Here is a 25,705-nt window from a genome sequence, read left to right as displayed (position 1 = left end):
CATAAATGCATAAGTAATTTACATAGGGCTTTATAATGTGCAGAAGCCTGTATAAATGGCTTAAATGTACCATGGTTATGTTCCTGGAATAAACTGTTGCTATTTCTACTGCTACAGAACAGTTAAGTCAAATTTTTTAATTAGGTCAACAAAATCCACAAATAGGGTGGAATCTTTGGACTGTCTAAGCAGGGGTAGATCTGGAACAAATCAGCCACAGATATCACTTGTCAGCACTCTAAGGGAGGCCTTGCAAATAAGGGTAGAAGGTACATCAAAAATATCAGCTTCTAGTAACATTATGATGAATCCATTAAATCTATATTGAGAGTTTTCCATCATGTGGATTCAAGTTAACATAATCACTTTATTGCAGTAATGTCTAAACAAGGATCCACAATTAGGTTGTATTTTTATCTTGACTTGTGAACTACTGCTGCCAACTACTCAAATTTCAAGCTTGTTGAGACATATGTTATCCCTGGAAACCCTTCATAAAAATGAAGCATTTTACTGTCCAATCAATTCAGTATAGTCTGGTCAGCTCTCCATCTCGATCTAAGTAAACCATGTAATAGTTCCTACACAAGCAAGTAGTTATTTTAAATGGCTTTTAAAGTAAAACCAAAAAGAACAAATTTATTTCTATTTGTGCCAATTAATCTGGTTTGGATTCTCTTTTCCAGCTTTTTAAATAATGAGACAGAATGAAGTTGTGGGAAAAGAACTGGATATGGAATTAAGAAGATCTGTATTTCAAATCTAGCTCTAATGCTGCTTCCTAGCTGTGTGATCTCATTAAATCACTTATCTAGCCTCAGTCTCTATCTGTCAAATAGGGATCTACTGGTGACTTAAGTGAGCTAATAATGATCTGAGAACATATGCCTTTAAGGACTTAATAGCTTATTTTTTATAATTCATGTATGTAAAGTTTCAAATGTGATTAGTAAGAAATGGGAATGAAGGAAACTCAGACAGAGGCAGCAATGTTTTAGTTAAAAGGAAATTAAAATACAAGAGAACAAAAGCAAGATAAAAATGAGTACAAAATATATGCATTTATAGCCCACATGTCACAGTTCAGTATTTATAGGTTTGTAAGTGACAGCCTTCCCAGTATAGCAATGTTAATTATGAAGTAGCTGTCAGTTTCAAACTTGTGCACCTGACTGAGGCTGAAACAATTCACCATTTCCACACATGATCATTTAATTTAAGAGTCCAAAATATACACCAATAAATCAGTTTGTGTTTTTGATTTTGCTTCCCTAAATCTTCTTTTGAAATGGCCTAGTGACTTTCTATTTAATGAACACTAGTGCATTTTATTTCACAAATGTGATTTGTAATGATTAGAGCTGGACTGAAACCTCAGGAAGAGGTGATGAGTCTAAGACTGAACACAATATGAAATATGTACTTAAATTTTCCAGAGCTCATGCTCCCATTGCTATTTAAATTCCATGGTCAAAGCAATAGATAGAATAAATATGAAAAAGAAGAATAGGGAAGGGAAACAGAGAAAGAGAGACAGAGGTGAGGGAAGAAAGAGAGAAAAGAATGAGAGAGAGAGAGATTGAGAAGAAGCTTGGGAAAATGTTCAGTGGAAAATCTGTAGAAATGATGTAAGAGAAAGCAAAGGCAGGGATTGGAGTGAGGGGTGTATAACTGAGACTATAAAAACTCAGAGAGAAAACTCACCATCAGAGCTGAGTTTGGGAGAAACTGCACAGACAGGACTCTAAAGTTAGACTCTCCTGATTTTTCACAAGGTAAGTTAAATACAAAACCTGATAAAGAGTTAGGCTTTTCCCTTTTAACTGTTTTTTTTTAAAGTTTTTGAATACTTTTCAAATGCTTTCATTATATCTTGATTTTGTTAAAATTAGAAATGTTTTTGGGAATACTATCCTCTCTAAAAAGGAGTAAACTAAGATCTTTTGTGATGCAAACTTAGGGTAGAGATAATTGTTTGCTCAGGCACTTTATATTTATTATACTGTTTTTGCTTTTATATTCTATTTCAAAATAAAGAGAAAGAGAACTCAAAATAGTGATCCTATAAGAGTGTCAGATATATTAATTTTGCTTTTATCAAATATGTCCAGTGTTAGGAAACTTTTAAAGTTACAAAGTGGCCTGGTTCTAAAGACCTAGGTAGAAAAGAAAGTTTCTCTCTTATCTTTATTTCTATTAAAATTAGAACTTAAGAAACATCCCTAAATTAACCAAATTATATGCTTTATGTTCTTCAGACCTATACTATCCAGTGCTTTTATTCTTATGAAACTCAAATAGGCAAATATGATACTAATAACCTAGTTTAAAATAGACTTAGGTCATGTTTATTCTTCAGTATTTGAAGTGCTCTTGCTATTAATGATTGAATTAAGTGTTAATATGAAACATACGTTTGAGTTCTGTTTAAGAAGAAATTTAAAATGCTTCAAGTTTTAATCTGTGGAAACAGTGTACAGTCTACAAATTCAGTTCTATCAAAACAAAATATGACTCATTTGAATTCCAATTATATGTTCTATAGGTTTAGGAAAGTGATTACTATATATTCCTGAGTTATCTTTCTAGAAATTAGATAAACAATGATTTATGATGATTTCAGTGCTCAGGTAAGCTATAGAATTGATAGCAGTATATTTAATGGCCTCCCACAAACATCAGGCATTTTGTGTCTTCTCTTTAATTTGATGTTACTCTTCAGCACTCTTATAGAACTTTTCTAAGGAGAGCTTCCTGTAGATATGCATTCAAGTCTCCTCCTTATAAGTTAATTGAATGTGGCTTCATTCAGTAAGTTACTTAAGGTATTTAAGGTTATTTGCTTTCTCCCTTTATTTCTCAGGGTTTTTAACTGATTCTGATACAATGAATCATGGGCAATAAAGAAGCAGTTATGTTTAGAGACTAGTTTGGGGACCTTAGGGGTACAATTTTAACTTCTTCAAATATTTTCATGATTTGAACATTAGTTAATAAAATTAGATTGGGACAGAACTCAAATTGAGTAGTCTCAAAATATTAACCCAACTCTGTCATTATGCAGTTGTGCAACTTCAGGCAAGCTTAAGCACAGAGCGGTGCTCTATAACATTTTCTTATCATTAAAAAAGACAAAAGAAATAAAAGTGCCAGTGATATTGAATGTGAGAATGACCTGGGAAGCTCCCACATCTATCGCTTTTCACTATATTAGAGAATGAAGAATCACAGAGTCTTGGGGCTAATCCTTAGACATCATCTAATTTAACCTTCTTACCAACAACTCATCCACTGTGATCTGTACAACCTTTGCTTGGATTCAGTGTTATCAGAGGAACACAAGCTTTGGAGTCAGGAACACAGCCTTCTAATCTCAGTCCTGACTTCATCAGCTTTTCCTCAGCTTCCCAGGGGCTTCCTTCTCTCCTAATAAAACTAGAGTTTGTGTGTATACAAATGAGGAGTCACAAGTTCCCTCCTAGCCCTGGGCACCTCTCTACATGGGCCAACTTGTCCCTGAAGATCACTCTGATTAGAGATGTTTTTAGCTGAGTTCTCCTCCTTTCTCCAAATAATTCTCAGGGCATCTCACAGGAGCAGTGGTTAGCATCACTGGCCAGTAATTACTGTTGCTTTGGTTGGCATGAACTGGCTGTTGCTCAGTTTTGCCTTTTCTCCCTTATCAATGCCTCATCAGCTCTGGTCTCAGCACAGAGCAGACACTCCCTCCAGAACCAACTCTTCTGCCACGCCTCCTTCTGCTTACCCCCCTTCATCCATTTTATATCTCCCTTCCATCTCCTCTTCCTTAGACAAGTTAATTACCTTTGAGTCTGGCTCTCTCCAATTACTGAGAATGAAAGTGAAAGTGAAAGTCGCTCAGTCATATTTAACTCTTTGCTACCCCATGGACTATACAGTCCATGGAATTCTCCAGGTCAGAATACTGGAGTGGGTAGCCTTTCCTTTCTCCAGGGGATCTTCCTAACCCAAGGATCCAACCCAGGTCTCCCACATTGCAAGCGAATTTTTTTCCAGCTGAGCCACAAGGGAAGCCCAACAATACTGGAATAAGTAACCTATCCCTTCTCCAGGGGATCTTCCCAACCCAGGAATCAAACCGAGGTCTCCTGCATTGCAGGTGGGTTCTTTACCAACTGAGCTATGAGGGAAACCCTTGCTGAAAAGAGTAAATTCCAGTTTCTGATGATAGCCTCCTTCTTTTCTAAAGCTCTTTGTCCCTACAACACAAGGCTCTAACCATTGTGAAAAATGCACCTTTAAAATATCAGCTGAACCACCACTGATAACTTGGCTGTTGGCCCACCAAGTAAGAGCTGTGGCTTTCCATAGTCCTTTCCAAGAGCCTTTCCATGGACTTCTCCATGACTTCCCTGTGTTCCCACACTGGTGGTTGCATTTCCTTGCAAACTCTGACTTGTCCGTCCATGCCAGGGCACTAAGATGTTTAAAACGTGGCATCTCTTCCTCTTCCTCTTCCACAGTCCATCCTTTCCTGGCTGCTGCCATGTTTGTGTACAGTCTAGTTCCTGTAGAGACGTCCTTAACCACCATAACCACCACGTTGGCTCCGCTTCCATTACCCAGCCTGACTCTGCTATACTGTCAACATTACAAAAACTGTGGGAAAACCATGACTCAACATAATTAATGATTTTTTTAAAAAAAGAAAATTAATAGAGATGTTTTATGAACCATAAAACAAAATATAAATTTAAAATTCAATTAAAAATTTACTTTAGTTAATATAAGAGTTTGAAGAATAATTATGTTTTAAGTATAACAGATTTCTTCCCTTTGCCTTCTTTTCATTATGATTTGTTCATGTGTGCATGCTTGCTAAGTTGCTTTAGTCATATCTGACTCTTTGCGGCCCCATAGACTATAGCTCACTGGGCTCCTCTGTCCATAGGATCCTCCAGGCAAGAATACTGGACTGAGTTGCAAGGGATCTGCCTGGCCCAGGGATCAAACTCACATCTCTTATGTCTCCTGCATTGGCAGTCAAGCTCTTTACCACTAGTATCACCTGTGAAGCCAGATATTGTTCATAGTTTTACACTAATATTTTAATAGAAATATTATGGCTGAAATTAATGCTAATGCATAGTATACTATAACATTAAATGTTCAAAGTGATTGCCATTTATAACTCTCTTTAGTAAAATTTCCTTCCCTCAGTCAATATTATTTTATTATATTTTATTTTCTATCACTATGCTATAATTCTAGATTCCAAGGTCCAATTTTATTTCTTAAAATGAACAAAGATAAAATTTTTTCATAAAAATAAAAGAATAAAAAGAAATGTTTTGACAAGTTGCCGTTTTTAGAAGGCAATATCAGGATGTGGTGGTTTAGTCGCTAAGCCATTTCCAACTCTTGCAACCCCAAGGAATGTAGCCTGCCAGGGTCCTCTTTCCATGGGATTCTCCAGGTAAGAATACTGGAGTGGGCTGTCATTTCCTTCTCCAGGGGATCTTCCCAACCCAGGAATAGAACCCAGGTCTCCTGCAGTGCAGGCAGATTCTTTACTGACTGAGCTATGAGGGAAGCCCCTAATATCAGGATAATAATAGCTACTATTTAATAAGCTATCACTTATTATGCCTGTCCCTTTACCTATATTATTTCTCGTCCTTATAATAAACCTAAAAAGTAAGCTTCTGCCCCATTTTCCTGGTGAAGATATTAAAACAATGAAGCGAAGTAACATTTCCAGTCAAGAGTCAATTCAAGTCTGTGTAACTTAAGAACAACCAATCTCTTTCTACTAACTCACTTTTCTTGGATTAGAAAGTATAACTACAATACCAGGAGTCAGGAGATGAGGAAGCAACCTGAGTTGGGTCAGTTCATCTATTAAAAAGTGGAATTATAATATTTTCCATATAAATCATAACTTGACTGTTAGGAGGATGAAAGGAGATAGACAGATATCAGAATAATAAGGTACCTTGCAGACATTAAAATAAAAATTATTAATTACAACAACTGTACTTGAAGGAAATGAAAGCATTACAGGAAAAGTCTGCTCGTGCAGGAAGAAATCATTGGCTGGGCAGGGCCAGTGGCCAAGGAGTTTTCGTCTCCGCCAGGCTGTGAGCAACTGGATGACAGAAAGACTGTCTCATTCATGTCTATATCCCTGGTGCCTGATAAACAGCATATACCTAATAAATGCATCTTGTTGTTGAGTATTATGAAATATATTTTGGGCTTTTATTTATATTTTAGAGTATTTTTTTATTGATTATATTGTCTAATTTAATGTAATTGAAATGTAATTTACTATTTTATTAAATAGTATTCATACATGCTAAGTCGCTTTGCTGATGCTAAGTCGCTTCAGTCGTGTCTGACTCTGTGCGACCCCATAGACGGCAGCCCACCAGACTCACCCATCCCTGGGATTCTCCAGGCAAGAACACTGGAGTGGGTTGCCATTTAATTCTCCAATGCATGAAAGTGAAAAGTGAAAGCGAAGCTGCTCAGTCGTGTCTGACTCGCAGCGACCCCAGGGACTGCAGCCTACCAGACTCCTCCGTCCATGGAATTTTCCAGGCAAGAGTACTGGAGTGGGTTGCCATTGCTTAGTCGTGTCCAAATCTGTGTGACCCCATGGACTGTAGCCCCCCAGGTTCCTCTGTCCAGGGGACAGAGGCGAGAATTCCAGGCAAGAATACTGGAGCAGGTTGCCTTGCCCTCCTTCAGGGAATCTTCCTGATTCAGGGATCAAACCCATGTCTCTCATGTGTCCTGCATTGGATGGTGGGTTCTTTACCACTAGCACCACCTGGAAAGCCCATTAAATAGTATATGCAAGTACAAAGTGGAATAAAAAGTGAAGGAGGTGGTAATAGTCCACATTATCCTGATGCATATATATGCCATATTTAACTGCATTTACCCAGCTGTACTCTCTGAATGCCTTTTCATACTACATAAAAATGGCTTGCATCAAATGACCAAATAGCATGTGTATGTGCAATTCTATCAACATTTCCCCATCTCTAGTTTTGAAGATTCTTTTTTCTCCCATCATTAACTGTTAGAATTAAACAAGTCCCCTTACCAGTATTGTACACAATCATACACGAAGTTCTCTTCTATTTCTAGAGGACATAGTTTTCTATGAAGAAATTTACAATATTTCAGGGATCAGAATGCAAATTAGTGTTTGATAAGGAGAAATCTTAAACTTTACTGGAATAATGATTAAGGACACATGTCCCTCTCATTAGAATGAGAATCTATGATGTGGAGCATGAACAGACATACCAGGAGTTTGGCTTAACTTCATCACAAATTATTATAGGTATAAAATTTGGGCAAATCTCTTCCCATTAGTTTCCATATCAGTTAGTATCTGTCCCACATTTCTGTTTACCTACCACAAAGCACTGCTTCCTTCATTCATTCTTTCAACACATAATACTGACTCCCTGCTAGGCATTATGTTGGGTGCTGAGATAAAATAGTGAACATGAAATAGTTCCTACCCTCAAGGAGTTTACAGCAACATTTACATACTTTACTTCTCTGGGCTTTTTGTAATGTGATCTTACTAATATCATGGTAGGTTTCTACCTTCTTAAATTTGTGCAAGAAAGATACTAGCAGTATGGTTGAAAATTCAAAATAGAAAAAAAAAATTGAGGTATTCAACAACAAAGTTTTATGATTTTGGAAGGCAATAGTGTCTGAAAAAGAACAAAAATGGTGCCAGACAGAATAAAGTCAGTTAACACATGTATACTAGTAAATTATCATTCTTCCTGATTTATAGTACTCAGGGAAAGTCATTTTAAAATGCAGGTGTCTGCCACATTAAGAACACCTCATCCATACACATCTGACTTTATAAGCAATTTGTTTTGGAAATGGGAAAATGCTTTATACTTCCACAAATAAGTTAAACTTGAAGGAGCATGAAACTGAGAGGCTGAGAGCATTAAGTTGTTGTTCTGGCTCTTCTAACTGGCTTTGTGACTTTGGAAAATTGACTACTGCTAATGGAAGAACAATGAGAAATGAGAAAGAACGCACTCCTGACATTTTCGTTTTTTAAAAAAAGAAAATGTTAAATTTCTCAGTCTCAATTTGTACCTTCCTTTCAAAATCATACTCAATATATCAAGCAAATGCCCATCATGCAATCTACTGAAAAGAGCAAATTTCACAAAGAGAATTTTAAATAAAATAAACACCATGAGTATTTCTCTGATGTATTTCAGTGAGAATGATATAGACAATGTATATGCTAGTGATAGAAGCAACCAGTTGTAATTCAATTGTTCTTGGGTGAAAATCCTCAATGACTTCAAATTTAGTATTTGAGTTTAAGATGATCTGAAACTAATCCCCACTTCTGAAGTTCTAAGTGCCTTAGCCATGTTTAGATCTCTCGTTTGTGGAGCCAATTGCACCAAAGGTTGTGGCAAGGCAGCACCAATAAAGCAGAGATTCCAGCACCCAAGTCTCTGCTTTCAAGCAGGGAAGTGTCTCAAGCACTTGGTTTCTTCTCTCATCAATGAAAACTGGGAACAACCTTAATGCCCTGTTCAAATGTCACTCACTGAAACATTAATGTCAAACTGTTAGGTATCCTCTTGATTTTTTAACATAGACTTTGCTGATTGACTTTAAAGATGGCCCCAAGTTCCCTAACTCATTGTGAGTATAAGCTTTACTTCCCCTGGAAGGACTTGACTTCAAATACCTGCACTCAATAATAATCATTTTTATACAAAATGGTTTCATGCAAAATTTAGAGTTTCCATTGAAAAGTTTTACCTATGATCAAATAAGAATGACGCAGTGTTTTTTCACAGATAAATGTATATCTTTATACATTCTCAATAATAATACTAAACATAAAAGTACATGTTTTATTGCTCTTATTCAGCAAACAAGGCAAATACATAATGATTTGTGCTATTTGTAAATTAAACAATTCTAAATTTTAAAAATTTAATTAATTAAAATGTGAGATCATACATGAGGTTTATTAGACAACTTGACAGTTTAGGCATCTTGCTCAAGGTTAACTAACACAAGGACAGTTATCCCTATCCTTCAAGTCTCATTCTGAGCTTTCCTCACCACTCTCCATCACAGAAATATATGTTTTCTGTATATCTGAAATTTTCTATTATCAAAAATTCCTATTTTTGTATTTAAAAATAAGAACTTTTGATAATGGTAATACTAATTTTGTATCCATTAACATATGAAGTAGAAACAGCAACCCACCCTAGTATTCTTGACTGGAGAATCCCATTGTCAGAGGAGCCAGGTGGGCTATTTATAGTCTATGGGGTTGGTGGAATATAGTCCATGGAGTCGCAAAGAGTTGGACAGAACTGAAAAGACTGGGCACATCCACTAATACTAACACTTGTGAGTACTCTGAAAATATTCAAATGATTATTCTACCTTGATAGACACACTGTTAATAACAAATGCAGAGGGATAGGAACTCAGTCCAATCTTTAAATTTTTTAACATTATGTGATATAAAAAAAAATTAGTCATTTTCTGACTGCATCAGGTCTTAGTTGCAGCATGCAGGATCTTTGTTGGGGAACACTGGCTGTGCCTGGGCAACACTAGTTGCCCTGAGGCATGTGGGATCTTAGTTCCCTGACCAGAGATTGAACCCATGTCCTTTGCATTGTAAGCTGGATTCTCAACCACTGGACTACCAGGGAACTCCCAACATTATGTGATTTTTTTTTAATTTAAAGTTAATAATGCATTAAATATTGCACAATCCTTTCTCTCGCCCCCCAAAAGCAGATATAACTGCTGCATACTGGGGCATCTGGATCTTCCTTCAGTTCTAACATCTTTATTTCTAAAGTGTGGGGGAACTGAGTATACTGTCTTAAGAAAGATGAGAAAAAAAATTCAAGTAAATAACTGAAGGTAAATAGATATAGCATATTTCTTCGATTCTGTGCACTTTTAACATCTCTAAGATTGGAATGCCTTACACTTGATTGTTGTTGTTGTTTAGTCGCTCAATCTTGTCCGACTCTTTTGCGATCCCATGAACTGTCACCTGTCAGGCTCTTCTGTCCATGCGATTTCCCAGGCAAGAACACTGGAGCAGGTTGCCATTTTCTTCTCTAGAGGATCTTCCCAACACAGAGATCAAATTTGTGTCTCCTAAATTGGCAGACAGATTCTTTACCACTGAGACACAGGGAAGCCCTTATACCTGATTGCATGTCATAACTTAATTGATAGCATTTTTTTCTTTCTTAAAATACACTTATAAAATAGAATCACTGCAAATAAAATCCTAAAATCAAAGACTTGAAGGCCCTCTCTTTTCAGCTAGAAATACTTAAAATTCATGAGCAGATTTTTTACGTGAAAACCTAAATGCACAGTCTTATGCATAGACTCACCTGATTTGAGGAAGGGCAGAAAGGTTTTCTCAGCCAAACCTACACCAACAACATACAATGTCTGTGATTCCATCAGAAAAGAGTCAGATTCAGCAACAGTCTTTACAAAAGCTAGAAGCAACTTTAGAGGTTGTTTGCCCAGAATCATATAGTGAAATAGCAGCCAAGCAAGGGCAGGGCCTGAGTCTCAGAACCCCTAGCTCAGGTCTCTCTCATACAGACTTTGTGTTCACCATTGTCCCTTAGACTTGCCTTTGCAATAAGAAAAAAGGTACTTACTCTATTATCAGCTATTCTGGAAGCTTTCCTCTATTATTAAAAAGACTCAGGTGAGCATGACTTTATGGAGAAGGGTAAAGGCTACACTGTAAAAGTAGCCTACAATATCAGGCTTCCCAGGTTATGATAGTGGTAAAGAATCCACCTGCCCACGCATGAGACATAAGAGACTCGGGTTGGATCCCTGGGTTGGAAAGATCCACAGGAGAAGGGCATGGCAACCCATTCCAGTATTCACGCCTGGAGAATCTCATGGACAGAGGATCTTGGGGGTCTACAGACCACAGGGTCACACAGATTCGGACACAAGTGAGGCAATTTAGCATGCAAAGGATACGCTTTAGAATTTACTCTGCTTTTCAGTTTTACTGTGGGACCAAGCTGACCCACCACTTGCCTAGACGACCACCCCTGTTTTCAGAGAAAGAAGGTTTGAGGACTGTTATGTGCAGGCTCACAAGGCCATTTCCCAGTGACAGAACTAGGGACCTTTCACAACATGTCCTGTTAAATGTCATTTATGTGCCTGCAATGTCACAATGGGAGAGGATTTTTAAGTTTAATTACCTTTTTAAGTACTTTATCTTTAATTAAGACTTTAATTTCTGTTTAAAGTAAGGTGGGTAGAGTCTATTTTGTATATTTCTAATTGAGAAATTAGTAAAATAAAACATCCAAAAAATTATCTAGACTCAACCTAAAAATTTAGTCCTCTCATGAATTTCTAATAGCTACATCCACTATCTCTAAGTCAGAACTTGTTGAGGAGAAATTTCCTTAGTCACCTGAGTGATTTGGTTTTCTTGAACACCAGCCCCCAAAGACATTGGCAACAATCAAAGAATGGTTGTCAATCTTTTCCTAGCCCAGCCCACATTAGAGATTATTTTTCATAATAATGATGACTCACTACAGCACTGATGGTCAATAATGCAAGCATCTTTTTTGTTTTAGCAGACTTCTCATTTAGTCCTATTTTAAATATAATTAAACCAGAATTTTTAATATGTCAGTGTGCACTGTCAATGTTTTAAGGGAATATATGTGAAAGTGAAAGTTGCTCAGTGGTGTCCGGCTCTTTGCAACCCCATGGACTGTAGTCCGTGGAATTCTCCAGGCCAGAATACTGGAGTGGGAAGCCTTTCCCTTCTCCAGGGGATCTTCCCAATCCAGGGATCCAACCCAGGTCTCCCACATTGCAGGCAGATTCTTTACCAGCTGAGTCGCAAGGGAAGCCTTGTGGCTATCATAAATGCCTATCTGCAACCCAAACTTCAGTGACAAAACATCAGGTCTTCCTCCTCCCACCATCACTCCAGCCACAGATTGGATGATCCCTTCAGGGTATATGAGTTCTTGCATGTGAGAAGTCTTTGAAACAAAGGTTAAGATGTTACACAATGTAAGATGTTTGTTTATTCAGCAAAATCGCTAGTGACAATATGTGCACATGCTAGACCAACTGACTGAAAATGAAGTACACACCTAATCTTATAAGGTAGATCTCATGCCCACGGTCTATTTGGAAACTCCTCACATTAGAGAACTATAATTCAAAAATTTCTCAATGAAAATTATGGCTGTAGGTGCCTCCACTGTCATATATTCACACAATGAACATGCTTTGAGTGTTCTTTCTGTAATTTGCAGTGTACATGGTGCTGAGTAGATTTTTAGTCATGGACTATATTTATACACTATCAACAAAATAGGGAAATGGAGCTGAACCTGGTCTTTTCCTTCCCTCCCTATAATTTCCTCTGTTTCTAATTTTGTAGCAATCAAGTTTCAACTAGTTAATCAAATGTCTTTTGTGTGGCAGGTGCCAGGGTGTTTGTTTTCATTAGTGTACCAAATGCCATATTTAGGAACTTGGCCTTTTGGTTAACTGGCTATAAGCATGGCTTTAAACCATTAAATGTGTGTATTTAAACTCAGCATTTATTTTTATTTCTCCCTATCCAAATAATCAGGATGTGGTTATCTGTAAGATGACACATTACAACTTTTTTCCTATCTACACCCAAGAACAAAAATATATGCCTCAGGCATAATCATCAATATTATAAACATCCATCATCCTGTGACATTTATAAGATTTCAGAGATGAAGAGAAATCTGGTTAGTAAAATGTGCATAAAAATAGATGAAGAAAGTCCATACAGGAAAGCTTATAAAATTGAAAAATTTCACACTTTAAAACTGTTTAAAAAAAGAGTGGAAAGAAAACATCACAATTATAAGCTTATCTTTGAGTGAATGGAAGAGTTATTCTTTAAAAGATATGCCAGAAATATGAGGTCATTGTAAAAAAAAAAGTTATATTTTTAATATAACTTACCTTTTGCTGAGGAAAGTCAAAGACATCAGCAAAATCAGAAGGAAAAATAAGATTCAACACCTGATTTTCTAAAAGAATAAGTAATGCAGTTTTTGGTTGGTATTTTTTACCAGATAAGTTTTACATTTCTTCCTGTTAGTTTTCTTCTGTCCTAATTTAGAGAAATAATCATGATCAGCTCTTTTCAGAGCCTAGATGCTGTTTTAGAAGAGAAGCTATGGGGCAAAGGAGAAAAGGAAAGATATACCCATCTTAATGCAGAGTTCCAAAGAATAGCAAGGAGAGGTAAGAAAACCTTCCTCTGAGATCAATGCAAAAAAATAGAGGAAAAACAATAGAATGGGAAAGACTAGAGATTTCTTCAAGAAAATTAGAGATACCAAGAGAATATCTTATGCAAAGATGGGCACAATAAAGGACAGAAACACTATGGACCTAACAAAAGTAGAAGATATTAGAGGAGGTGGCAAGAATACACAGAAGAACTACACAAAAAATATCTTAATGGTGTGATTACTCACCTAGAGCCAGACATCCTGGAGTGCAAAGTCAAGTGGGCCTTAGGAAGCATCACTACGAACGAAGTTAGTGGAGGTGATGGAATTCCAGTTAAGCTATTTCAAATCCTAAAAGATGATGCTATGAAAGTGCTGCACTCAATATGCCAGCAAATTTGAAAAACTCAGCAGTGGCCACAGGGCTGGAAAAGGTCAATTTTCATTCCAAACCCAAAGAAAGGCAATGCCAAAGAACATTCAGACTACCGCACAATTGCACTCATCTCACATGCTAGCAGAGTAGTGCTCAAAATTCTCCAAGCCAGGCTTCAACAGTACATGAACCATGAAATTCCTGATGTTCAAGCTGGATTTAGAAAAGGCAGAAAAACTAGAGATCAAATTGCCAACATCTGTTGGATCAGAGACAAAACAAGAGAGTTCCAGAAAAACATCTACTTCTGCTTCATTGACTGTGCCAAAGCCTTTAATTGTGTGGATCACAACAAACTGTGGAAAATTCTTCAAGAGATGGGAATACCAAACCACCTTACCTTCCTCCTGAGAAATCTGTATGCAGGACAAGAAGCAACAGTTAGAACTGGACATGGAACAGCAGTCTGGTTCCAAATTGAGAAAGGAGTATGTCAAGGCTGTATATTGTCATCCTGCTTATTGAACTTCTATGCAGAGTACATCATGAGAAACACTGGGGTGGATGAAGCACAAGCTGGAATCAAGATTTCCAGGAGAAATATCAATAACCTCAGATCTGCAGATGACACCACACTTATGGCAGATAATGAAGAGGAACTAAAGAACCTCTTGATGAAGGTGAAAGAGGAGAGTGAAAAAGTTGGCTTAAAACTCAACATTCAAAACATGAAGATCATGGCATCCTTTCCCATCAATTTGTGGCAAACAAATGTGGATACAATGGAAACAGTGACAGGCTTTCTTTCCTTGGGCTTCAAAATCACTGCAGATGGTGACTGCAGCCATGAAATTAAAAGATGCTTGATCCTTGGAAGAAAAGCTATGACCAACCTAGACAGCATATTAAAAAGCAGAGACATTACTTTGCCAACAAAGGTCCACCTAGTCAAAGCTATGGTTTTTCCAGTAGTCATGTATGGATGTGAGAGTTGGACCAGAAAGACAGCTGAGCGCTGCAGAATTGATACTTTTGAACTGTGCTGTTGGAAAAGCCCTTTGAGAGTCCCTTGGACTGCAAGGACATCAAACTAGTCGATCCTAAAGGAAATCAGTCCTGAATATTCATTGGAAGGACTGATGCTGAAGCTGAAGCTCCAATACTTTGACCACCTGATATGAAGAGTCAACTGATTGGAAAAGACCCTGAGGCTGGGAAAGATTGAGGGCAGGAGGAAAAGGAGAGAACAGAGGATGAGATGATTGTATGGCATCATTGACTCAATGGACATGAGTCTGTTCAAGCTATGGGAGTTGGTGGTGGACAGGGAGACCTGGCATGCTGCAGTTCATGGAGTCGCAAAAAGTCTGACACAACTGAGCAACTGAACAACAATATATGCAGTGAAGAGTTTATACATGAATTAATCCAAACCTCTCAAAGTTCTTTTGATGTCAGAATTACTCTTCATTTCACCAATATGGAAAATAAACTTCAACATGTTAAGTAACACAAACCCAAGGTCATACTATTACTAAAGCAAATATGAGTCTCAAATACAATTATTCAGATTGAATAATTCTTCTTTTTGCTCCCTGCAGGTTTTCAAATGATGTTTTTTAAGGAAACAAAAGTTTGCTGAGAATTCTTATTAATGATGAGCTGGGGGACTTCCCAGCGTCATGTACTAAGTGGAGAAGTCAAGCCGCTTTTATTAGTAACCCAGAACCAGAGATCTTCTCCCAGAGGAGCAAGGCCTCCCATTTTAACCAGCAGTCAGACTGGCAGTCAGAAGGTCAAATCTATACTGTAAATAAGCTTTAATTGGATTTATAGTGCTTTATTAATATAAAAATTCATAAAAGTATCAATGACACACGTTTGTGCTTACTACACAGAATTAATAAATGTAACCCTTTTGACTTATTTGCTCTCCTGTGTATATATAGGTAAAACCTGAGTCCCTTATGTTTTCTTCATAATCTTATATTTTCTTCATAATCTTATATTTTCTTCATAATCGTATATTCTTCCCCACTTTCCCCAGAAGCAATCAGTCATGAATCAACTTCCATTGGTCTCTATTTTAGTTATAGGTATATATTTCAAAATACAGTAAATTGCTTTATGTATTTCCAATTTGGGAAATGGTAACTCACTCCAGTATTCTTGCCTGGAAAATCCTATGGATGGAGGAGCCTGGGAGCCTGCAGTCCACGGGGTCGCAAAGAGTCAGACACGACTGAGCAACTTCACTTTCATTTTCGACTTCACTTTCATAGATTTCAAAATACAGTAAATTGCTTTATGTATTTCCAATTTAGGTAAATGGTAGCATGGCATATACACTGTTCTAGAATTTCTAATTTCCCCTCAAATCTGCTCTATTTTAAATCCATGCATACAATTACACATAACATTTACGTCATTTGTTTGAACCATAGATAACACATATTTAAATTGTTTACGTTAAGTCCACATTATGAATGTACTTCAACTGACAAATCCATTTCCTTCTGAGTAAGATACTTGGGTTGATTCATTTTTTCACTGCTATAAACAACGAGGCTGTGAACTTTCAAATACATGTTTTCTTATAAACTTTGGCCCATTTTTATTTAATTGTGTCTGTTTTTTAAATTTTATTTATCAGAGTTACTTAAATGTTTCAAATGCTAGTCTTACTTTTTTATACCTGTTCAAAATACATTTCATTTGTAATTTGTTATTTATTGCAATTTGTTTACTTACCTCATCACATGGAAAATTTCAATTTTTATATACTGTAATTGGTTAATTTTTTCTATGAAGTTCACCTTTTGAATCTTGCTCAAAAAATCATTTTAAATCATGGGACATAAAGATATTCTACTATTGGAACAGTGGTGTTTTTGAAATTTCATATAAAATTGCTTTTAGACACAGCACATTCTCTCTTGTTCACCACAAACCCCAGCAGGGGTTGGTTTATCATACCTAGTCAATTTAACACATTTCTCTTTAGGTACATGATGTTGTAACCTGTGGATTAGACACTCAAAGAATAAGGTTCCACAAACTGGATTTCTCAGACTTCGGTTTTTTTGAGTTAAATTATGATTATAGCGGTACAACCCCAGTCTAGGTTTCCATGGAAATGAAACCTTGATAGAATTCATTCTGGGAGACTGACAGCCTCTATTAAGTATAATTTAAGCATTGCAAAGGTGCACTCCAATGTAGAGAAACTGAATAATTTAGTTTATTAATGGCCTATAACAAGCTTTACAAGCATTTTTGTTTCCTATCTTTATATGTCAAACTAATGAATGTTAACCCTGTTGTGTGTGGCCCTTAGATGCTGGACTGGAGATTAGCAAGTGCACATTTTATCCTGGCTATGACACTGATGATCTGGAGCTCAGGAAAAGTGCTCCCAGTGGGCGTCACAACAGAGGTAATGGAAACCAGGGGCCACATTTTTTAATGAACTTAAATCATTTTTCTTAAGGTCAGTAGCAGGTGCTGCTGACAAATACGGAGAAATTTCGATAGCACAAAAATCAAGTAAATAGACATTTCTTTCTATGCTGTGTCCTCATAATGGATTCAGAGAAAATCGGGTATCTAAATATTTAAAAGAAAAAAAAAAGAAACTGTAAGTAACAACAAAGATTGGTATTCCATAAACCAAAAACTTTAGGAGAAAATTCATTATAATTTCAGCTATATATACATATATATAATTGAATGAATTATATAAAGATGAAGTGCTTTTATGTGAAATTTAAAGTTGTTTACATGTCAGGATTTGAGTCGCTTGGCCAAAATTTTATCACTCTACAAATGTTTTCTTGCTGCCAATACTAAACTACAAAGAAAAAGAAATGTGAGGACATCTTGACACAGAGAAAAGTTAACTTGGCTCATTTGATCTTAAGAGAAATATGCATTCTTTATACTTTCTTAAATAGCATGAAGTGAGAATGTGAAATGCATTTTACTGAAGGGCAAGTTTTATGAAAAGGTTTGTGCCTTTTTTCCTGAAGATTAAGAATATCTTTAAAAAGAAATAAAACTTGACTTTGTACGTATATCAGTAGGAAGAATGAACACATTTTTTGGAGGACCCTCTGAGAGATAATAAAAGATCTCTTAACTTTGCCCTTTGGTTTTTCTCCTGATCTTCATAATTTCTTTGTCATGATTATTCCCTCTTTAGTTTCTATGCTTCCAAGTTTATGTAGGGAAATAATAGAAGTTAAGATTTTTTAAAAGGAGTTCTGGACTTTACACTGTAAGTAACAAAGGGTTATACAGATTTTTAATTTTTTTATATGATGAAAGTAGTGTTTGGAGATGATTTACTTCATGAAAGTACTCAGGACAGAATAGAAAAGAGACAGAGAGAGGGGATAAATAAATTACATGGGGATTCATAGTGTGCAGAGTGAAGAGGTCGTTGCTGTTGTTCAGTTTCTGAGTCATCTCCAATTCTTTGAGACCCCATGAACCACAGCATACAAGGCTCCCTTGTCCTTCACTATCTCTCAGACTTTGCTCAAATTCTTTTCCATTGAGTTGGGGATTATATCTAACCATCTCATCCTCTGCTGCCAAGAGGATCTGATATCAATCACTCCTGATAGGAATCAGAAAGAGCAGGGCAAGAGGGGTTTTCCAAGAACTAGCCATACTTTGAGCAGATTTGACTTGTTTAGGAAAGAAGTTCAACGGCCACTAGTCTCAAGAGCTTTGAGGCAGACTGCAAGAATTCCAAAAGAAAAATGTTTGAGTCGATGAAGAAAAGGTTTAGAAAGTGCTACTCTTTCATTTTATTGTGGAAAAAAAAAAATGAACGAAAGAGAAAGAGAATGAGATAAACAATTCAAAAGCAAAGACAGGATGTGAAAAAATAATGAGTCATGCTCACACCAAGAGTCTGGCTGTAGTTAATGTTTCTTCTCAGAGGGGAATATTCTCAAACTCTTGGGAAAGAAGTTACATCCCCTGGACTACAGAATGACTCCAGATTGCTAATAGGAGCATTTTTTTAAAATGCTGTGATTGGGCCTGAGAAAGGAAGATAGACTTCATAAACCAGACACTTACACTTTTATGACTTGGATGGACTACCAAGTGGCAATATGTGTCAATGTACAAATAAGAAATTTGACATGGGGCAATAAAATCCTTGGGATAGCTCTGACTCTCTATAGATTCTGATTGCTATTTGTTAGTAAATCACACTGGTAGAGGTGATAAGCTCCCTCAAAGCACAGACTGGATTTTTCTTATTTTTGTATCTCTTCGGTCAAATACAGGACCTACATAGTGGATGTTTAGTTACTTGAATGAATGAATGAGTAGTGAAAAGAAAATAGCAAGAGGTTTATATTTTTTCAGAATTCATTCAATAAATATTCATCAGAAATAATTACTAATTAGTGCAATAATAATTAGCAAAATACCAGAATAGGGATTAAACAGCACAAACAAAATGCTGATTAGACATAGTCTTTGACCTCAAGTTACTCACAATCTAATATGCAACATACATATGTTGTAGTTAATATAATACAAGGGAAAATGTAATAATTGTAGAGATGGAAGAAGTATAGATAAAATGCTATTAGAGTAATAAGAATGCAGTTGTTACTGGGAAAGAATCTGAAAGAATAATTAGTTAACATACTAAATTTTAGAGGCAGGTCTGGAGTTCATCCTTTCTTTCTTTGTGTGTATGTGTGTGTGTGTTGGTTTCATTTCTTTTGAATAAACTTCAACCCTATGTGTTTTTGTCCTCAAAAGTATTTCTCTCTGATCATAGCTCCGTGAGAAACCAAGTTTCATGGCATTTCAGCTAAAAAATAGTAAAATCCAAATATAGATGATTGTATGTATACTCTTTCTCTTAATGAATGGACTCACCTTTCTTGCCCAATAGGCCTTTGATTCTGGAATCTTAGGTGTTCAGTCATCACCCACAGTCAGAGAAGAGAAGTCAGCCACTGACCTGGCTGCAAAACTCTTACTTCTTGATGAACTTGTATCTCTGGAGAATGATGTGATTGAAACAAAGAAGAAAAGAAGCTTCTCTGGGTTTGGTTCTCCCCTGGACAGACTCTCAGCTGGCTCTGTAAGTCATAAAGGTAAACAGAGGTAAGTAAATTCTTGGAGAAGGAACATTTTCATTTTCTAATTCCTCCACACTGGGTGGAGAAACAGAGAGAATCCTACCTAGAAAAACGTACAATGAAAGTCTTATAAGTAAACAGATTTGAAAGTGTCTTAGCCCATTTCTAAGTTGAAAGGCATCATTTTAGAAATAAAGTTTGGGAAACAAAATGACTGCCACTTTTGAATTATCAAAGTACTTAAAATTGAATTTGCCACTAATATGCACTAATATTTTTGTCAAAATATTTTCTGAAGAAGATTCTGTTGCATGTAGATATAAAGTAGTTATTACTAAAGACATACAGCATTTGGGAGGTAAGGTCAAAAGTGTATACTGTGAGATAAATGTTCCAGTCAATTAAGTTTTCCCTTTAATAGAAGTAACTAGAATTCCATTTTTATTGTTACCCTTTTTTTAAAACAAAACTTTCCAAATGATATGAGTAAGTCCCCTCTCCTATACCAAGAAGGTAGTGAAGATCTCTCAGGACCTAGAGTCAAAACAAATGTGTCTATGCCAAATTTCTTTTTATTTCTAGCCATGTGATTTGTTTAAGTATCTTACACTCTGTGTTCCTCAGCTTATTTGGAAAATGGGGATAATTACTTACCTCCATAAAAATCAAATGGGAACTTTGTAAACTGTTAATTACTATAATAAAATTAAAGTAATTAAATCTCTCTTTAATCATTGAGCAATTGTCAGTACTTTAAAGCAGTCATTCCAAACTTAATTCATTTTCTACCTCTTCAAAATCTATTCCTTGTGCTAGACACTTCATATTATCAGTGGCCCAAGAGACTACACAGTTCCCATAGTCCAGAATTTGGAGAATATACTAGGATCCCTTTTGCTCATAGGAATCATTTTCTTCACGTGAAACACTTCGTTTTTCACTAAATTCTTTAAATCTTGTTTGTTTTATATGTTAAATATCTCCAAGAGAGCCTTTCACATGAAGACCTTCTTAATTTTGGCCTAAACGATCTTTTCACCTTTTCTTTCTCCAGTCTTCCTTCATGTCTTCTTCCACCACCATCCTCACTTCTTTAGATCACCAACTGTATCTTTTACTACCAGAGGAATCATCTAGAACAAAAATATTTTCGTGAAAATTTCCCATTGCTAACAGAAGAAAAGCAAAATCCTTAGGAAATCCTATGGAAAATTTCATTTACAGACACCTCATTTCTTCCTGCACTCAATTCCACATCCCTTAGTCCAATTTCACTTGGTCACTTGGAATTCTGGGACTTGTCACATTTGTTCCTGGTGAATGATTTTGCTTTCACTTTGATTTTCAACATGCAGGATGCAATTGCTAGACTTCTGTTCTGAAAGATTCTCAAAGCAACCTTGGGAAATAAAATCATTCTGGGCCTAGATTTATCCTACATATATTTGACAAAAATTCCACACCTGAATTTTGAAATTCAGATCCTACTCTAATTTAAAAAATACAAGTTAATATCACCTATGCTCTAGGCACTGTGTTGGACAATGGTGGAAAAAAGAAGAAAAATATAGTCTCTGTCCCTCAAATAAATCACATGCCAATTAAAAGCAGAAATATTTTTAACCAATTATAACACAAAGCAAGAGATACATTTAAAAGCAATTTATAAAGAAGATTATGGAAGCGCAAAGGATAAGAGAAAAGATTGTGCCTTCTAATAAACAGAATTTTTTTGATTCTTGGATCTTGCAGCACAGTCTACAAAATAATTTGAAAATCAATATGTAAATGTTTATGTAAAACTTGTATATGAATTTATAATATTGCATAAATATAAATATATATAATCTACATGGAGGTTTCATCATAATGATGTCTTTAAGCTATCAGGAGATGTAATCTACCTGACAAAGCTCAATTTACAGGCAATAAGGGGAAATTGGTGAACGTTAATATTCATTTAAACAGCATTTCACATTTGAAAGCTAAAAATAAACTATTACAACTGTTTAAAAGGTTAGGGAATATTGTTCTCATAAGTAGTACTTCCTGAGGAAGCTACTGGATGAATTTGTTCAGTCAAAATGACTCTAGAGTTATCCCCACAAGAACTGATACAAGCATAACTTTAGAATTAGAGTGTAATGATGGTTTCAAAAAAATGAGTGTCATGTATTATAGTTATGCAGTCTGATAAGATACATATAGCAAAATATCAAGCAATAGAGGGTCATTAGTGAGAGCATATAAAATTTAGGTAAGTTTTTGATTGCTTCTTGGCTATTAACTGAGCACAAAAGGATACTACAACAAATAGTTGCTTGCAAACACAAAGAAAAAAAGGTGGAATTTCCTCTTTATAAAATGTGTACAGCTATAGCAATGAAGAAACAATACACATATTAGATGAGGTTGAAATTCTCCTTTATATAATTATTCCAGCTAATAAGTGAAGGATAATAAGTGAAGGAATAATAGTATTAGAGTGTCTCCATTTTGCAAACCCTAATGAAATGATGGCTCTAGACAATGATTGTCAATTTTCTGCTAGCATCACAAAAGAAAAAGAGCAAGTCATTATATGCCCTATATTGGACTAACTCAGTACTACTCATGTAATAGAATTGCAAAAGAAAATTCTTGCCTCGAGTTCCATCTGCCAATTTTCAGGAAATATGAGAAGACAGAGAAATGACCAGAAACAATACAGGGAATCTGGGACTTCCCTGGCAGTCCACTAGTTAATAATACGCTTTGCAATGCAGAGTGTGCCAATTCTATCCCTGGTCAGGGAGATAAGACTCCACCTGCCTTGCAGCCAAAAAAATCATAAACATAAAACAGAAGCAATGTTGTAACAAATTCAATAAAGACTTTGAAAGTGGTCCACATCAAAAAAATCTTTAAAAACAATACTAGAAGGAAGCAAATAGCAAATCAGACTGTAGAAAATAAGAATAAATAACATAGTTTCTTCCATAAATACATTACAAAGATTTGAAGAAAAACAAGAGATGGGGGGATTAGGGATTGAGAAGATTAAAGTAGATTTAAGGGATTTACTATGCTTCCCTGGTGGCTCAGTGGTAAAAATTCCATCTGCAATGCAAGCAACATGACAGAACCCATGAGTTCAATCCCTGGGTCTGGAAGGTCTCCTGTAAAAGGAAATGGCAACCCGCTCCAGTGTTCCCGCCTGGGAAATCCTATGGACAGAGGAGCCTGGAGAACTACAGTCCATGGGTTGCAAAAGAGTTGGACCTGACTTACAGATTCAACAACAAGGGAGTTATTAACCAGTCACAATTTGAGGGGTCGGGGTCCTTATTCAAACAATGATTTGTTTTAAAATTAACAAGTATTAAGAGAATTGTGAATATGAGCTATGGCTACTTGATTTTAATTATTGTTTACTTTTAAATAAGAAAATTGTACTGTGACTACTTTAAAATTAGATTTACTGTCATTTAAATATTCAGCTGAAAGTATTTTTCTGGGATTTTTTGCCTCAAAATAATACAGGAGTAAGAATGGAATAAATGAAACAAGACTCACCATAGTCAGTAACTGTTGATTTAGAATGATACCTACATAAGAGTCCATTATACTATTCTATTTTGGACTGTATTTGAAGTATTTCAAAAAAAAGTAAAGAAACAAAACTAAACAATAAGATAAACCACAGATTAGACCTGGCAAAAGAGTAATTACATTCATCATATAATAATCTTAAGAAAATGACTCAGAATATACCACAAAAATATGGAGACTAGAATGAGAAATTATACAACTTAACCTAGTTAGAATTTAGTGGTGATAAGTAGAAGAAAATCACTGTTTAAAGAAATTATGAGTGGTTTCTTCAATAATTTTTCATTGTCTATCATCTCATATTCACTAATATAAGGTTATAGATCTGAGCTCCATTTTTCGTACTGTAGCCCAAAGATTTCACCCATAACTTAGCCTAGGAATTCATAAGTTCTTTTTGTGTCAAAGGCCACTATGGACCTTTTCTCAGGATACTGTTTTTAAATAGACAAACTTCAAGAGTTGAAAAGTTATCAATAAACTATATAGCAACAGAATTATCAAAATACTTAATAATGAATTTGTAATGACAGCATATATAATAATCTATTAATGTATAAAATAAGATCTGAAAGACATGTCTAAAAAACAATAATTTCAAGTAGTGTTGAGTATCACAGCACTTTCGAAGTATCTGTAATGGCAAAAATGTGATCCGAATGTATCTGTGATTTCTACTGTGACAAGCATCTACTTACTACTAATATTATTGCAATTTATTCTGCACATTTATAACTGAAACAATGCTATATTTCAATGAGAGTAATGAGACTAAAGGTATAACATTTCCCATCCATGTTTATGGATCCTTGAATTATATCGTTACATGACCCCAGATTTTAAAGCTGTCTCAAGCATATGAAATGCATTGGTTTATTTTCAGTTACTATAAAATATTCAGAAAAGAAAATTTTTTAAATATGCTTTTGGAAAGGTCCATAAGAGATGGAAATGGAAGAATGAATGAACAGCTAGAGAAAAATAAAACAGAAAACAAGCATAATAAAACACAGAACAAAGTCTATGTCAGATTATAATAAAATGAAGCAAAGAACAGTCTATTGTTTCCTATTTTATATTATATTTAATATTTATTCCACCTGATTATGACACTAGCTTCATCTTCAATTGAATGTGTAAATTACTTTAATTCTCAGAGCAGGGTTATCTCAAATATGCTTTGAAATTCAAAATATTTTCTCCATTCAGTTCACTTGTTTAAAGCTTGAAGTGGACATTCAGTTTATGAAAAATAAAAGGAAGTAGCTTTGACCACTTCCCTAGCAAAATAATATCTACTATTTGAATGACCTTTAACATTAGAAGATATTGGAATTTTTCTAAAAAGTGGTTTCTCTCTCTTCTTCACACAACACTGAAAATGCCTTGTAAAATATTAACAATAATAATACTTATATTTAAATTTAATTAGGGTAAATGTTTTCACAACTGTATTGTTCTATTTCTCCCATTAATACTTTGAGGTCAGGATGGGAAGTAATATCATGGTGTCAGGCAGCATTTCCACATGAAACAGGCAGGACATTTGAAACAGGAAAATTTGAGAAGGGTTTAGACACAGCAAGACTATGAAATTCTGGGAGAGGCAAATCGTAATGTATGGCACAATAGCCCAGGAACATGGTGTTTGAAGAGTCAGATTCCTTGGGAGAAGCTGTGACCTCCTGTTAAGAGGAAGTGATCTTGCAAGGAGGGAGCAAGTGGAAAATTATCCTGATTTCACTTCCTCTCTCCTTCCAGTCTCTTCTGCCAAGGTTGCCCATTGCCTGCCCCAAACCAAAGCCAGGGAGTACAGGAATGTTTGTGGGATCCAGAAAGGTTAATTTCCTGGACTGAAAAGGCAGAGAGTGTATCTGGAGCACAGGTGGAAGTTACCCAGAACAGTTACATACATTCTATAGATTCAGGTCAATAAACACTTTACTTTTAACACTGTTACTATAATAACTTAATTGAAAGAGAAGGACTTTATAGAACATAAATAGAAAAAAAGCTTTATCCCTCACCAATATGCACTCAAACACATTCAATAGGAGTTGTTATTGTCTATCTTTTAGATAAAAACAAAAGAAGGTACTATGACTCTGTCGGTCACATTGAAATAACAAAAATTTGTCTGATCACTTTCATTAGAAAAACAATCTTATTTCAGTAATTAAAATGACTATTCATATGTCTTAGCTGTTATTCAGTCACTAAGTCCTGTCTAACTCTTTGCGACCCCATGAACTGCAGCATGCCAGTCTTCCCTGTCCTTCACTATCTCC

At 35.7% G+C, this 25,705-nt stretch overlaps 1 protein-coding gene across 2 annotated transcripts in view; it reads left to right on the top strand.

Moving 5' to 3' along the window:
- The first annotated feature begins 1,701 nt into the window (after positions 1-1,701).
- Positions 1,702-25,705, top strand: part of OSTN (osteocrin) — a 41,206-nt gene continuing 17,202 nt past the window's right edge. For both annotated transcript variants that reach the window (XM_020905236.2, XM_070466239.1), the window contains exons 1-3: positions 1,702-1,775; positions 17,048-17,146; positions 19,637-19,851. In XM_020905236.2, the coding sequence (XP_020760895.1) occupies positions 17,048-17,146; positions 19,637-19,851 (314 nt within the window). In that variant the 5' untranslated portion in view covers positions 1,702-1,775. The remainder of the gene's footprint in view (positions 1,776-17,047; positions 17,147-19,636; positions 19,852-25,705) is intronic.

This window comes from Odocoileus virginianus, chromosome 4, assembly GCF_023699985.2.
Source record: "Odocoileus virginianus isolate 20LAN1187 ecotype Illinois chromosome 4, Ovbor_1.2, whole genome shotgun sequence".
Taxonomy (NCBI): domain Eukaryota; kingdom Metazoa; phylum Chordata; class Mammalia; order Artiodactyla; family Cervidae; genus Odocoileus; species Odocoileus virginianus.
The sequence above is the reverse complement of the archived record's forward strand: the minus strand, read 5'-3'. Positions and strand labels throughout refer to the sequence as shown.